Source organism: Neurospora tetraspora (assembly GCF_033439725.1).
Source record: "Neurospora tetraspora strain CBS 560.94 chromosome Unknown B0H65scaffold_10, whole genome shotgun sequence".
Classification (NCBI taxonomy): domain Eukaryota; kingdom Fungi; phylum Ascomycota; class Sordariomycetes; order Sordariales; family Sordariaceae; genus Neurospora; species Neurospora tetraspora.
The window spans coordinates 491,363-507,686 of record NW_026944392.1 but is presented as its reverse complement, the minus strand read 5'-3'; the positions used below and the strand labels follow the sequence as shown (position 1 = coordinate 507,686).

At 47.9% G+C, this 16,324-nt stretch overlaps 4 protein-coding genes across 4 annotated transcripts; 3 read left to right on the top strand and 1 right to left on the bottom strand.

The window, feature by feature from the left end:
• Positions 1 to 1,355: 1,355 nt before the first annotated feature.
• B0H65DRAFT_446872 (uncharacterized protein) lies at positions 1,356 to 2,813 on the top strand (the record flags this gene model as incomplete). The annotated part of the gene is made up of 1 exon (XM_062825823.1): positions 1,356 to 2,813. The coding sequence occupies one exon, from the start codon at positions 1,356 to 1,358 to the stop codon at positions 2,811 to 2,813; it is 1,458 nt and encodes a 485-aa protein (XP_062676765.1).
• A 3,012-nt stretch (positions 2,814 to 5,825) lies between these two features.
• B0H65DRAFT_446871 (uncharacterized protein) lies at positions 5,826 to 9,858 on the top strand (the record flags this gene model as incomplete). The annotated part of the gene is made up of 6 exons (XM_062825822.1): positions 5,826 to 5,868; position 6,539; positions 7,936 to 8,317; positions 8,579 to 9,107; positions 9,276 to 9,551; positions 9,722 to 9,858. 6 exons carry the CDS (start codon positions 5,826 to 5,828, stop codon positions 9,856 to 9,858), a joined length of 1,368 nt encoding a protein of 455 aa, XP_062676764.1.
• A 613-nt stretch (positions 9,859 to 10,471) lies between these two features.
• On the bottom strand, positions 10,472 to 11,817 carry B0H65DRAFT_446870 (uncharacterized protein; the record flags this gene model as incomplete). Its single annotated transcript, XM_062825821.1, has 3 exons — positions 10,472 to 10,903; positions 11,000 to 11,446; positions 11,758 to 11,817. 3 exons carry the CDS (start codon positions 11,815 to 11,817, stop codon positions 10,472 to 10,474), a joined length of 939 nt encoding a protein of 312 aa, XP_062676763.1.
• Positions 11,818 to 12,338: 521 nt separating this feature from the next.
• B0H65DRAFT_446869 (uncharacterized protein) lies at positions 12,339 to 14,406 on the top strand (the record flags this gene model as incomplete). The annotated part of the gene is made up of 3 exons (XM_062825820.1): positions 12,339 to 12,961; positions 13,428 to 13,839; positions 14,014 to 14,406. The coding sequence occupies 3 exons, from the start codon at positions 12,339 to 12,341 to the stop codon at positions 14,404 to 14,406; spliced, it is 1,428 nt and encodes a 475-aa protein (XP_062676762.1).
• Between the last annotated feature and the right edge of the window lie 1,918 nt (positions 14,407 to 16,324).

Here is a 16,324-nt window from a genome sequence, read left to right as displayed (position 1 = left end):
TCCCTTCTCTTCCAAAGGATCGGACGAATGCTAGGGCTAGGGTTCAATACCAGCCCACACATGATAGTTGATAGCCACACCCGATAATTCCAGCCAGGCGAGAAAGGAAACTCTTTCGTGCCTTCCTGTTACGCCCGTCTTCCGTTATATAAAAAATGAATAACCGGCCGTTCACATTTGAAACAGGCCATTAGGGTTCTCGTCCATGACACCCCTTGTGATTGGCGCAGGGGTCTCCGGGGTGGGTCTCCGAGGTGGGTCGGTATTCCGTCCGGACCCCGGACAGCCCCGGAAGACGGGACGGAGTCCCTAATCGGCTCTCAGTACCGGCGCCTGGTCAAATAATACTGTAGCGGCTGAACAAACGGAGGCAGAACTATTCACTGCCGGGGGGCAGCGGCCCGCGTCTTCGGCTGCCGTTTCCTCCATCATTTTCAGCTGCTCAAGGTTGCTTGGCTTTGGGATGGCGTTGGGAGGTGAGCTTGCATGTTATCGTAGGTATTGGACTGGCGTAAAGTGGAGCACTGTAGCTTACACATTTCGGCGGTAGGGATAGGGTTCCCTCGCCGGGATTTTGTCGGACGGTCACGAACTTGGCATTTCCATGCGAGACTGGTATGCAATCCAATGTTGGCAACTGCGAATGCACCAAGTTACCTCTTTCGGGTTAGACTTCGGCCGTGCACGCCTTTTTTCTTTTCTTTCCACCTCGCTCCGTCGCGCAAAACTTGCTGTTTTCAACAACCGCATCGTCTTCTGCTTTTTACCACATCGCGCTTTCAAGTAATCCTTTCAGAGCCTACGGAAAGTGCTTGAAGCAACCGCCAACATTCTTTGCTTCCTTCGCCGAAACGGCGGTGGATTCGGTCGCGCTAACAATTCCATCCCTCCCAGCGCCTTGTGCGCGGTCCCACTTTCAGTCCACTCCCGTCCTTGCTCACTCTTCTCTCTTTCCCACATACTGGAGAAACCGGCGAATTCTCACCAGTTGAAGAGTCGTACACGACTTCTCCTTGGGTAGCAGGTTCCCCAGTCGGGCTACGTCAGCGATGTGCCCTACCCAAATCCCTTGAGTAAGTTCAGTCCCCGCAAAGCAAGATGATCAGTATCACTAATCAGCGATAGAATTATCGGTCCTGTTACGGGTCACGTCTGAACACACCCAGGGAGAACACATCTTCTCCACTACCTAGTTTGAGCTTGGAAGTGCGGTTGTTTCCAGGTAAGAAGCTGCAGAGTCTGCAGCAAATCGACTCAAAAAGCATGCGAACGCAAGCTGACATGCAGGCGACAGCAATCTGCACGAGGCGAGTAACCGAGGTTTTTCAGCGTCCGTCAGCCTGCGGACCACAAAGATGAGCTTCTTCGAGGAGGGATTCTCTGCCGACTCGGCTGCCCATCCAGAGCCTCCCACTTCATTCGACTCTGGTAACGGCTCTGACTTCTCCTGGGAAGATTGGTTTGACTGGGATGCTTATGATGCCGACAATGGCGCCGCCCTGGAAGCAAGCCAGCTTACCCAAGGAGACACCTCTACCGATAATAACCATTTCGACGACAAGAATGGTCTCGGAAAAGATGATGTCGCCTCTTTCGACGACGATATCGTTATGAGCCTGGACAATGGCACTTTCCCTGGTCTTCAACCCATGGACGTCGACGATTCTGTCGATGTGGGTGCTTCGAAAAATGGTCTGCACAACTCATGCCTCGCCAGACCTATAGAGAAGGCTAGCACTCTTGACAACTCCAACAGCCATGAGAAGACCGGCACGAATCATGACCCTAAGGACTACGACGTCAACCTCGATAAGCCCAATGAGAGCTTTGGCAGTAACTTCCCTCTTGACCAAGGCCTTCAGGATGGTAGTTCCCATCAATGGAAGAGTACCCTGCAGATGCCCTCCTTCCCTCATGTCCAGAAGAGCGTCAACTCCAGCGCTGGCAACTTTGGCACCAAGGGGAGCAATGGTGACTTGAATCATCTGGCTGAATTTCAGAAATGGGTCTTAGGTTTGGACGCTACCACAATGCTGCTACGCACCGCGCAAGAGGCAATTGGCAAGTCTTCCAACGCCTCTTCGGGCGATAGCAACGCAGCTCGTTTTACTGCCCCTTATTCGAACATCTCCCAAAACAAGCACTACTCTGTCAGTAGCGGTTGCAATGGCAACCCAACGCCAATCTCCCCTATCCCCCGCGCCTCCAACGGCGTCAACATCCCTAGCTACACCGGCAGCTTTTCTCCAGAGTTTCCTGCGAAGGTCGCCTTTCCCACCGTTCCCGTCGAACGTCCCGTCGAACGTCCCGGCCTTCGTGCCGCCATTGTCTCCAAGAAGGAATGCGACCACAAGAGCACCAACAAACATGGCAATGTAGTCAAATGCAAGAGTCTGGTCCAGCAGCCCGGAACTCGCAAATGTTTTGTCCATCTGGGAAACAAGGTCGGACGCGACCGTCGCGCCCTCATCGAGTGGCGCCACGCCCGTGGAATCTACACCTGCACCAGCTGTTGCAATTCTGCCGTCTTCATCAAGAGGACTCTTTGCAAGCATTGTCGGGACCAGGACGAGGACGGCAAGAAGAGGCGTGCCGCTGCCGCGAAGCAAAAGGCGGAGGAGGAGAAAGCCGCCGAGCAGGGAGAGGCAGCTGATACGCTGGCGACCTTGGCTGATGTTGCGAGTGGTGGACTCGGTAACACAAGCTCTGGCACAAAGCCTTTCGAAGGAGCAGTCGCACTTGGGAAGAATCACGAAGAATACCGCCAAGTCGAAGAAGAAATGAGGGCCGGGATGGCGAGAGAAAGTCCTTGAAGCGATGGACTTTAGGTAGAGGGCTAGCATAGCCACCGCTCTACTACAGGGGCTTTCATGGCAGTGGCAGATAGGAGTTGCGGGCCACAGGATATTGGACTGTTGCTCGCCGTATAGATGGGGAGGAATCTTGAACGGCGCCGGTTGATTGACCCGAGGCAGGTTAGTCGGACATCTGGGAGCCTCGATGTTATGATGGTTCCCGCCCATTTCTAGTCCAGAACGTGAGAGATCCTAAGAGATCCTCCTATAGATAGAAATTCCCCTATTGAGACATGTGAGTCAGTGTCGACACCAAGCAAGCACTCAGAACATCGTGGCCGCGATCGTCACAGAAAGCGACACGGTAAACATCTCATTTGTCATTTCCGTCATTCTGATCGCCTAGACAAGATGTCTGGAAGCCAGATTCCCAGCGAGGATGAAGTCGACCTCGCCACAGTCTTTCCTTCATTGCTCAATGGCTTCAACGCCTTCCAGGCAGTCTGCGGCAATGATCCCAGTTCAGGCCTTGTGGTCTCACCCAACTTTGCGGTGCAGGCGCGCAGTCACGAGGAGGTTATGAAGCTGCTTCATTACTTCAACAAGAAAGTCAACGACCTCGACACAGCTGTCACGGCCGAACAGAACAGGGCGCTGCCGTGAGTTTACTTCCCAAGCGAAACACCTGCGGTTTCTTGTTGATGGTCTGTTTCTAACATCAGACGCAATCCGGGTTTTTAGCGAGGCTGGTATTGGTTCCGATGTCATCAACTGCGAACGGAAAAAGAGTCGCGCTGCGTTTGCCTCACGCCAGAGTGCGATGTCGTCTCTTCTCGCCAGTCAGATCTCGGCCGGCCCCATTCCTTCCTTTTTTTCCACCCCGCTCCCCTCACGTACAAAATCTGCTCTTTTCAACAACTGCACCGTCTTCTTTTCTTTTGGCGGCACCGCAACTTCCAACCCTCTCAAAAGTCTCTCGCTACTATCGATTCAAACGTGGAGAACAGAAGAAGACGGTGAGGAACTGGAGGTCTCTTCAGGCCGCACAGAGTAAAGTACGTCCACTTTACACCCTCTATTGGCCGACGCCCAGAACCGGAGCTCAGTTCGTAAGCGCATCCGCTACCACGATTGTAGCACACAGCAGAGCCGCGCTTCATTCTGGCTTGCCTGCAAGCCCTTTTCGCCATCTTCCTTTCGCAAGCTCTAATTAGCACAGCCAGTTATTAGCAGGTGAGGAACCCGCTTTTTGCCCAGGATACCTGCGATCGCCAACTGACATGAGGGTGATAGCACGCCGAGATCTGATACAGTTTCAGAGGGATCATTGAGGTGTACGACGGGGCATCCTCCAACTTGCAGCAGGCAAGAAGCCACCAACATGGAGGCCTTTTCCGAAGATTGGGCCGACTTCACCGCTGTTGAAGCCATCACCAGTTCTTGGCATTCTTGGCACAAGTGGATACGATCCACACATGCTTACCCTATATATAAGTCGGACTCTGTCCTCCTCTTCCCTTTACTCTTTTCTCTCTCTTCAATTAATCAAGACATTCACTACCACATTCGTCGTCTCACGTAATCACCTCCTCTGTATAATTCAATAGGTTATAAGCCTGGACACGCTATACGTTCCGTAAATAATAATTAAATTTATAATCCTTACCTACCCCCCCTTCCTTACCTTTTTGCCCCCTTATTACTTTTTTTCTCTTTAAAAAAAAACATTATTCGTATTCTAAAAGAATTATGCTTCTTACTAAGCGTAAATACTGCTATTAACTATAACTATTATATATATAGTTTATACTCGCACAGACTATACTTACGGACTACTGTATATACTATATATATAAAAAAAACCTTAGCACTTTAAAACGCGGGGATATTTTACTACATTACAAATATATTAGATTTTTCCTAATATTTTATTATTATAAAATTTATTATATTTTACGAAAATCTGTTATCTTTAACAAAATCGTTCAATTTTTAACGTATTATAAAATTTTATTTACCCTCGTATTAATAAAAGCGCGATTTACCGAATAAAAACCGCTCTCGCCCGTTTTTGCTACCTAATTAATACTTTATATACTCCGCTATTATTATTACTTCGCCAGCTATAGTATCTATTATTTCGCTACTACTTTATGTTGTAATAATTTATAAATCCCTTAATAAGTTGGATATCTATATCTATATCTATAACTTAATATAATTACCCTATATAATATCTTTAATAGAATTATAAAATATATCAATATTACCTTTGGCCGCGCCCTATAAAACTATTGTTTACCTGCCGCTATTTTAATTACTGCGATTTCACCTATCTTTCAAAAAATATTTCTACCGTACCTTAAATTTTCTACGAATCCTTCCAAAATTCAACTTTTACTGTACTTTTATTATAATCTTTTATTATTATTCTTTTGGGCCTTGCTTAAAATCTAATACTACTTTCACCCTCCAATTCTATAGATTTTTAAAACTTTACTACTATAATTCCTCTTCTAATTCCCATTCCCTTACTACCGCGTTTTAATATCCGGCCCCGCTGAATATCCAAATCGTAACTATACGTAATAAAAACGTTAATAAAATAATCGCCCTCCTAATTTTTATTAATGGAAATGATAATTATACTGCTTAATATTACGCCCTTACTACTTATATTTTAATGCATTCTAAATATAACGTTATTAATAATCCTAACCCCTCCGTTCATCGCTCTAATATCCCCAAATAAAAATACTGAAAGAAAATCGACGATTAAAAAACTAAATAATACTAATAATTTAATTTCTTTATTAATAAAATCGCTACTACGACTTATAACGAATTTAAAAATTACAATACGACAACAATCGTAGAAACTTTCTAATAGGCCTTTAATAACTGTCGCCCTAAAGATTCTAAAAATTTACTAATACTTTAATTCGGTTTTACGTTATTACCCTCGTTACCTATAATAATATTACCGATTATATTAACTAGTTATACATTATTTAATATAAATTTATTAAAATGAATTTTATTTATTACCTTTTACCTATTACGGGTCTACTAGGTATATATAGTAATAGGGGTAGAATAGAGCTTGAAATTATTAATAAAGGGGAAAAAGAGGTCCTACAAGCCCGGCTAGGCTGGAAGGACACCTATATACTAGAAGCCTAGCTAATTAGGGAGCAGGTAAATAAGCGGGTCTACAAACCCTATTAAAAGTCTATAATTCTAATTTATAGCCAAACTCGACCTCTAAGCGCCAGCCCCTTATATTACCCCCTAATTCCCCCTCCCGTACAAAAAGAATAATAAAAATTATTATATATAAAGAAATATCCCTAAAATCCAATAAACAGCCTCTCATCTATACCGTAGAATTTCTATTAAACACTCCTAAACTAAATACCCTAAACAATTAAAATATAGTAATAAAATAACGTAAATAACCAAACCTCTATATCCATCGTAGAATTTATATACATATTACATACCTACTATAAAAACTAAACCCCTAAGAATTATTAACTTTACTACCTATATTATACATATATCTAGCTAAACCACTATATATAACCTAGTCCTATCTATCTATATAAACCTTCGTTCCATCTATCCTACTTAGTGTATTATTAGCAACTATATTATTCGGTTAATAATCTATAACTTCTTTAAGTAAATAATAAAGCCTTAATAGAATAACTTAATATAACTTCTACTATTTATACTTATAGAGTAATAATTAAACGACTTCTCCTTATAGTAATTATAATTATATATTATAATCTATTATAACCTTATATTAATTATTATAAAAGTTATTAATTAAATGTAAAGAACCCGCTGACCTCTCTTCTTCGTATATAAAATATAGTCGGGTAATATAAAAATTAAATGTAGAGGGGGTTCCGTCCTATTTCGGCTAACGGATATTTTTACGCTTAAAATTGTAGTAAAGAGCGGCTTCTTATATAGTACCAACTATAGCGTTCGGAGTAATAATAATTATCGTAATACTTATATTAATATTAAAGGGGTTCTATTAATTTTAAAAAGTAAGCTATATATTAAGTATTATTCTTATTACTTAGGCGATCATATTATTAGTAAATAACGTCCTAACGAAATTTTCCTTCTCTTGTACGAAGCGTATAGCTTTTTTCTTTATAATTTCTTTTTATTCTACAGTTGTAGCAGCTATAGCGGCGGAAAACTCTACAGGAATTCTAATTACGGCCATTTAGGTAGGTAGGCCCTACTATTACTATTATAACAGCTACTTATCCTATTCTATTAAATCTATTATAATAGAACATAATATAATAGGAATAATATAATTAATATAAATACTAGTCGTATAATTTAATTAAGGTTCTATAAAGAAGGAAAGTTCTATCTAAGAGGCGGCTCCACCGGAGATGCGAAGTTTTGATGGGGGCTGCACAAACATAGCTACGGCGCCTCATAACAGCTCTGGTCGATGACCAAAGCGCCACAGCCCGGGCCTTAGCCCTATAACATATAAGAAATTTTAAAAATCGACTTATAGCTATTTCAATACCATCTAACCCTCGTATAATTTTATAAATATATTTACTTTAACCGTTATATTAAAACGAGTCGATTAATATCGCTTATATAGTTTTACGACCTCTATATAAAAAATCCTTATTTTTTTTTTCTTTTACTTACTTTTTTATTTTCTTTTTTAAAAATTTATTATATTTAATATTACATTACCGTTCTTATATTAACCTTTATCGCGGTAATCCTTTTTTCTATTCAATTTTACTAATACTAATCGTATTAGGCGAAAGAAAAATACTTATAAATAACTTTACTTTCGCCGTTTTTGGCGTTTTTCCACCTATTTTCTCGTCACAAAGCAATCTATATTTAAATCGAGAGGGAATATTAAAACCATTACTAATTCTTAGCATTCTTAGTACAAATAGATACGATCTATATATACTTACCCTATATATAAGTCGGACTCTATCCTCCTCTTCCCTTTACTCTTTTCTCTCTCTTCAATCAATCAAGACATTCACCACCACATTCGTCGTCTTACGTAATCACCTCCTCCGTATGGTTCAACAACCGCCAATGATGAGCGCTTGTCACCCGTCAGAATTGCGTGGTCTGCTTCGCCCAACGACGCCGGAAGCTCCGAAAGGGAAAGTTACGAAGGTTTGGGATACGACGAAGGCAATGATCTCCTCTTCGAGCCCAATGATGTCGGTCGTGATACGGGCAACGACTTTCTCGGCGGGGGCTTCAGCGACCAAACCACCCACGCGTCTTCCTTCAGTTCGGCAAATCTATCCCTGAATGAGCAAGGAGGCAACCTTCATATCCCGCCGGAGGTTGTACCTGGCGACGACAGCCGTTCTGGTCAGGACGAGGTCGCTTCTCCGAATGACGATGCTAATGCGGGCCTGGACGACGGTGATCTAGTCCAGTATCTGAGTGAGGGAGCTGAATACTATGAGTTTGCCGCTACAGGCACCCCAGTGGGCAGCAGTCAGAAGAACGGCCCCAACGCATCTCTCGAGGGAGCATCTTTTGTCGATGACTTGGGTTTCATTTTCGGTGGTTACGCTTCCCCGAGTCACAACACCGACAGAGCTCTCAGCACCGGCAGAACTTTCAGCACCGATAGAGCTCTCAACACCAACAACCATATCAGCACCAACAACTCTATCAGCACCAACCAGAGCTCTATCAGCACCAACAGCTATATCAGCACCAACAGCTATATCAGCACCAACTAGAACTCTATCAGCGCCAACCAGAACTCTATCAGCATCAACAACTCTATCAGCAGCGACAACACTGTCAGCAGCGATGATACTGTCAACAACGACAGAGCCAACTTTGGTGTCGATCACAGCGAGTTGTCCATCTGCCATGAGGAAGTCAGCCAAATCCCTGATTCAGGCAATCCCGTTAGAGATACCTCTGTTGAATCCGATCCTTTCGCCGACGAACAAGGCTTTGATATGCCCTTTGCCTCCCAGCTTCCTTCCAACGGCGTGGAAGTGGGTTCTAGCCCAGAACAGTTGGGCACCAACACCCAGAACCCACTTGAGATCTCTGACAACGACGTTGAGGATGGCTTCAATGACCCGCACATGCCCGGTTCACCTGCAGACAAAAACTATCCATCAACCACAGCCACAAGGCCCACATCCCGGACTTTCGACTTCCATAACACCGAGGCACCAGTCTACGTCTCTCATGTCGAAGTCGAGCTTGTCGTCCCTGCTCCCCGCAAGGCCATTATCCCTGTGGTGGCCTTGTGTAAAGAGATTAAAATAGTCGAGCTGGATGGCACCGAGGAGGACTGCCCAAATCCCGTCTAGCAGCCGGGAGCGAGCAAGTGCCTTAAGTGCTTAAACAACAAGACGAGCAAAAGGATAAGGGAAGTTATTTCCTGGCGCCTGCAGCGGGGCCTCTACTCCTGCACAGGCTGCTACATTGGTGGCGGGCCGACTCCCAACGTCCTTGACGAGAAGTGCGTCGAGAAAGGCAGAGTCCAGAGGGCTAGACGTGCGGCGGCGGCGGCCGCCGAGGCAAACGGAGGACAATCCGACGCCCAGCAGGACGATATGACCAATGGAGAGGCCAGTTTGGCAGATGAAGGTCATCGCGAGGCTCAAGTTGGGGCCGCCGGTTTGGATGCTCCGTCTACCGTCTCCCAAAACAAGAGAGGCGCTTCGACTATGGCGGGCAACGAAGATGTTGGTAGTAGAGCTACGAAGAAACCTCGCGTGACCAAAAAGCGCGGAAACAGCACTTCGGAGCCGATCAAAAGGCTTGAAAGTCCTAAGCGGAGGATGAAAGGATTGGGGCAGCCTCCGGCTATGCCTTGAATGTTGGGACATTAGAATAGAGGCCCTCGGAGGATTTGGTAGGCGACTGGAGGCCACAAGCACGCTGGCATACCTGCTCGGGGATAATTTCATGTCTTTGGAGCAGAAGAGACGTCATCGGTGTCTCCTGTGAGATCGATGATCCCACCGAGGTCGAGGATGATGAGGACTTCTGGTGAGGCTTCGGGGGATGCCTGTGCAGACTGCGCGGGACGCTGACCCAAAAGCAGGGGAGAAGCTTGTCCTGCCACTGCAACGGGAACTGGCGTGGCTGGCTGGGCCAAGCAAGAGGGGCAAGAAGCGTTTATCTGCTTATGAGCTGACTCGAGGGAGGAATTATTAAGACTTTGCAAGGCAAACCCACAAGTTCGACGTGCTCAAGAATCACTGAATATTCTTTGAGCAGAACACAACTCGGCGTACGGTACGTAGCCTCAAGGTTCATAGAAGCAGCCCGGGGTTAACACGGAATGGTCGGTTTGTGCCTTGTGGTATATGGCATGACATAGCATTCATACCTACCCATTAACCTCATATAGGGATTAACTACAACGCTTTTCCATACAAGGGTTGCACTAGATACAGTTATAGAGACAAAAGATAACTTACTTAGAAATTGGCATGTTCACGAGTGTGACGCACAGAAGTGAGTTTGGGCTACATGATTTTAGCTCTATCAGTGCGGGCAACAGAAGTCCCGGTGCCTGTTCTCACTTCAACCCTGTGATCAACTTCACGCTTCAGCGAGATGGCGAGAAAGCTTGAGAAACTTTATTATATATACCTTGAAAACTAAGTTTGCCTGCAGTCTTCCTCCAACAATCCTAGCAGGGCCGGTTCATCGGCAAACATGGAACTGTCAACCACCACAGCCACGTCAAAGTCTGCCGAGTCCATGGCATCGAGACCCCTACATGTAGGTGAGCTCAATACTCCCAGCAGGCTGGTCAAGCCAACTTCAACCCTCAACACCCCAAGCAGGCTGCACGTGGTCATCGTCTTTGTCTCCCAAGCCGGTGCCGACAACTGCTCCTCCTCCTCAGCCGACGCCTGTGCCGAGTGCGTGCCGTGAGCGTGTGCTGAAGAAGCTGTCCAAGCCTCGCCGCTACGTCCTGCCGCGTTCGTATGATCTCTTTCATTCGGACTCCGTTTTTGAGCAGATGGTTCCTGAAGCTCTCTTTGCGGCGGCAGTGCCGAAGCCAGCTGTGGCAGAAACACCCATTTCTAAACCGGTTGTACAACGGTACGATGATGGTCGATACCACCCAGGTCGATTGCCCGAATCCCGTCTAACAGCCGGGAGGAGCAAGTGGCACTCACAGCAAGGATACGACCTTTGAAGTCCATGGCTCTGCTTCCGCGTACCAGGAGGGATCTGAAGACGAGGAAGCTGAAGACGAGGAAGCTGAAGACCAGGCAGCTGCGCCCGGCCCTCGTGAGCCCATTGTGTCCACAGAGCAATGCGATGAAACCAGCACCAGCAACGGAGTCCAAGTACGCTGCCCGTTCCTTGTCTAGCAGCCAGGGACGACCAAGTGCTTGGGCTGCTTGCACAACAAAGTCAGCCAGAGGCTGATCCACCTCATCAGGTGGCGCCATGAGCGCGGCATCTGGTGCTGCACTGGCTGCTATTGGAATTAGAGCGCGAGGCAGAGCACACTCTGCAAGAAGTGCTGCGACAAAGGCAAAGTCCAGAGGGCTAGGCACAAGCCCACCCAACTTCGACAGCTCAACCAAACCGTGGTTTATACAAGCGTAGCCTAGACGCTAGCATTACGGGGACCAACATTGACCTAACATTGAGAGAGGAAACTAGACCAACTCGTCCCATAAAGAGAGGCGCTCCGTGGGGTAACCGTTACTCAGCTTCCTGAGACTTCGGCAATGACTCCCGAGCGGGTGAGGAATCCCGACATGAAACGGGTTCAGCCGACTATGGCTGGCGAGGAAGATATTGCTGGTGGAGCTACGAAGAAAGCCCGCCTAGGTAGCCAAGAAACAGAGCAACGGAACTCTGGATGTTGACGAAGTCGAGTCAGCTGATGGTGTCTACCCCAAGCGTTTTGGATGAGAAATACCGGGCGAAGGGCGTTTGCAACGAGACTGGCATTCTCCCGTTTGGTGCGGGTTCGTCCCATCTCGTCCCTTCAAGCCCTTCAGAAAACGCCTGCCCCACTTCTGCCTCCTTTGTTCTTTCCACCTCGCTCACCTCGCGCACAAAATTCGAGCATTTTCCCAGCTGCAATTCCTTCCACTTCTCACCCTATTGCGCCTTATAGCTCAAAGGCCTACCTTCTGCCACACATTTTGCGCAAATCGAGGGGTAAAAAAAGCGCCGAGTACTTTAGCATTTCGAGGAATCCCAACGGTAGCTCAGCTGTAAGTCAGATTCCTCAAGAAGAAGCGGGCGAAGCGTCGCTCATCAGCCCGCAGAATTCTCGTATCACATCGAGGCGCGTTGCCGATTGCGCGCAAGGCAAATTTGCCCCCTCCTGTGCTTCCCACGGCCTACTCAAGTCAGTCAAGTAGAGGTATGAAGACTTCAGCATGCTACATGCCGCCCAAAGTTTGAGCGCGAGCTGACGTGCAAGTGACAGGAATTTGAGAGCGGCAAGGAAGTTTCGTGGGCTCATCAGGACGACCAAACAAACCCAACAAAATGGCCGACGAGGGTCATTACAGCTTCTTTGAGGAGGCTTTTTTTAACCGCCACGAACCTTACGAACTTCTTTATGGCGACAACGACAACGATGCCGACTTCGCAGACCGTTTTGGTTATGAGGGCGAGTGGGGCATGGATGAGAACGACTTCGCCTCCATTCAGCGCAACTCAAGTTTGGAACCCATTGACGAGCCCTTCCTTCTTCAAGAAGGAGGCCTAGGCGCTGCAGAAAAGTCCTCTGTTTCACCCCTGAAGAACTTCAGTAGTACTTTCCACAACGCCCTCACTCCTAACTTGGAGGATGCGGCAATCATTCTCAATTCCCCCAACGCCGCTCCCGAACCCGTTGCTTTTTCCAAGGACAAGAACCTTATCACCAAGGACGATGCCGTTTCCTTCGGAGACGACTCTAGCATAGAGTTGGACAATCTCCAACATGTCCAGTTCTCAAACGTCGACAACCAGTATAGAGTAGACACTACTGCCCACACGTCGGAAAGCGTCTTGGACAACTCTATCACCAGTAACAGCCACACCACTCCTGGCCTTGATCACGAAATTAAACGCAGTGAAACCGCTCATGCCTCATTCGATCCTCGCGGGGCCGTGAACTCTCAGTGGTCACGCGAGGAGATTTCTCTGGACGACGAGATCGAAGACTTGAGGAAGAAGTTCATTCGGCCTTCTCAATCCGAGGCCGCCTCGCCCATCCTGTTGGTTAAGAAGCCGGGTGGCGGAGTCCGTATCTGCGTGGACTACCGGGGAATCAACAACGTCACGATGAAGACACGGTACCCGTTGCCGCTTATCAAGGAGACACTCGATGCCATTTGCAAGGCAAAGATCTTTACCAAGCTGGACGTCATTGCGGCGTTCAATAGGATTCGTGTGAAGGAGGGCCATGAATGGCTCACCGCATTCATCACGCGTTTTGGTCTCTTCGAGTCCTTGGTATGTCCCTTTGGTTTACAGGGCGCGCCGGGGACCTTCCAGAACTACATCAAGAGCGGACGGCTTTGCCCATCAACTTGACGGTGGTCCCGGTGACGGCGGTCCGGGTGACCAGACTATGGCGGACAACGACAGCACCATGTCGGATCCTGAGCATGACAGCTTGATGGTTGAACAGAACGACCACAGCATCAATGTGGATGATCACAATGCCTCTTCTCTGGAAGGCGCCACGTGCAACAAACATAACATCGCAAATGCCTACATCGATCAATCAACCAAGACAAACACCGACACTCACACCAAGGCTGTGAGCTCTGGCGTCCATAACGCTGTTCGGAGAAATCAGCATCAACCGCAGGGGGAGACTGTTACACCTTCCTACGTTGAAGCGGTGTGCCACAAGTTTGCTGCACTTGACGTGAAGGACGGCTTGGACAGGCCCGTTGTTAACGCTAGCAATGCAACACCTGTCCCTGCCTGCTTTCTGGTGCCCATTGTGTCGTCAGACCAATGCGGCGTGACTACTACCACCGATGGCGTCCAGGTACGATGCCCGTGTCTTGTCTAGCAGCCAGGCACGAGCAAGTGCTTCGGGCACTTGGAAAACAAGGTTAGCCAGAGGCTCATCGAGCTCATCCGGTCGCGACACAGGCGTGGCATCTGGTCTTGTACCGGTTGCTACTGGAACGAGATCCCAAAGAACACACTTTGCCAAAAGTGTGCCGATAAGGGCAGGGCGCAGAGGGAAAGACGTGCTCGGCTAGCCGCCGAGGCGGAGGCGGCGAGGGCCTTGGAGGAGTCGCAAGCTCAGGATGGTATTGAACAGACCCAGCCGGGTGTTGGACAGGCTCAACAGGGTCATTATCAAGCTCAGCAAGCTGGCAATCATACCTCACCCCAGCAGGACAATCTTCCAGCCCAGCAGGATGTTCCTCAGGATCAGCAGGCTAATCCCCAATCTCAACTGGGTACCTCTAATGGGCAGGCCGGAGTCGAACCAGTCCACTCCATGCCATCATCCTCCAGAAGCGCTAGGGGATCCTCCATTTTGACCGGCAAAGGTGTTACTTCGGGAAGGGTCCAAAAGGCCCACCGCAAGGGAAAGAAGTAGGCTGGTCGTATTCAAAAGATTGTTGCAAGCGTCTTGGGTAACGACATCTTTGTGGACATAGTGAAGTCCGCAAGGAAGATAGCGAGCAGTTGAAGGCGATTCAAGGTGCCGGCATGGACTTAGTTCTAGGGGACGGATCAATGCTTGAGGCAACGAAGGAGGGGGGAGGGCTATGAGTGACGAAGCTGAGGATGTCCGACAGAAGCACTCTCAAGTACAACACCTTCTACCTACCTCTATGGAAGAGTGTCGGACGGGGCCGCACTAAACGGGGTAACGGCCTGAGACCCGAAAGAAGGAAAGAAGCGCCAAGCATCATTCTACCTGCCCGACCTCAACAATCAATGGCAGGATAGATACCACAGAAGAAGCAAGGGTTGAACCGGAGGGAAAGGAGGAACAGGTTATTTCACGGAAAGGCTGATACCTTGGCTGATCAGGAAGGAAAATCAGATACGGGGCGGGGCCTCTCGGACGTGTTCCAACAAGGAATGGATTGCACTTAATGAGTCGACATAGTGATCCATCTCAGATAGACGGAGCGTAGAGGTATCCGTCATAGACAGAGAATAGGGTACGCGCATTAACAGGATCAGTGAGTTCCATGACGAAGTGATGTTCCTTGTTTCAGTGACTCAAGGCGTGACCAGACGCCAAGTTGGGGTTCTCAAGTGTTCTCCCTGGTATCGCATTGCCAGCACTGTGAGTTACGTTGAACCTCAAACAAAAGCATCACTTTGGCTTTGTTTACTGGAACTACTCGAGGTTGTCACTACAGTGGAGTCAGAGAACAGTCATGAAAAGACGGGAGTCATTCGCTTTGTTTGCCAACCTATCTGGCATGACTGGAGACAAAGCCCCTTCGCCTCCACCCCCAAAACCCCCATCAAGAAACAATCCCCTTGTCTACACCAACAAGTCCCCCAAACCCTCCATCCACGTCTTCTTCTCCGCCACCGTCATAGTCGAATCATCCTCCTCATGCTTCTCCAACCCCTCCTCCGTGCCCTCATCCCACGCATTCTCCCAAACCTCTATCCTCCTCGGCGGCCCAGCAGCTTCCGGGTTTTCAGAGTGAAACTCAACAAGCAAGTGAGGACACCGCTTGAGGTCGCTGGCGGGATACCAGTACTCATCCTTGCTCCACCCCTTCCACGATACTTGGTAGTAGAGCTTTCCGTACATGAGTCTGGAAGCAACGACTTCGTTGAGCTCCCAGAGTTCTTCGCCGTCTTCGGTGGTCCGGACGGGCGCCTGGTTGGGTCTGAAGGGCTTTGGTGGGAGCGGAGGGGGAGGGGGTGGTGTTTTTTTGGCTTTACCGCCTTTTTTCTGTGATATACAATCTGTTAGATTCTGCTTACGGGTTTTGATGGGTGATTGTTCGGTTCTTACCTTGTATCCCCATTTCGTGGTGCGCGTGGGCATTGTGGTTAAACCAGAGCTGGTCGTTTTTAGTAGAGGTAGCCTTCCGGAGACTACAGTCAGAGGACGCTCAAGAATTGCTTGTGCTTCCGTTGAGCAGAGGCTGGAAGCTTCGTCTTGACTTCCTCGCTATGAGTAGGTGATTTGCCTGCGAGTTTGACGGGTGCTGGGTTTGAGGGAAGAGGAGAGGAAATTGGTGAGTATAAATACTCGCGGGAGAAACAAACCAGGTGACGGATTACTCACCGATCTCGCTGTTTGAGTTTGATTCACCGGGAGTTTGGGTGAGCAGCGTTGTGTGGCAGTCTTCAATCTCTGAACATCGACTCCGTGAATAGAACGGCTTGCCGTTGTCATCAGATTTCGAAGGTTTTCTCGTTTTGTCCTTGCCCTCGAACCTCATATTACTCATTCACAAGACACCTGCAAGAAGGTCAAAAGTGCCTCCAACATCACGATTCAAATTCCTTTTGTGTCAGGTATTTCCTAACTATCG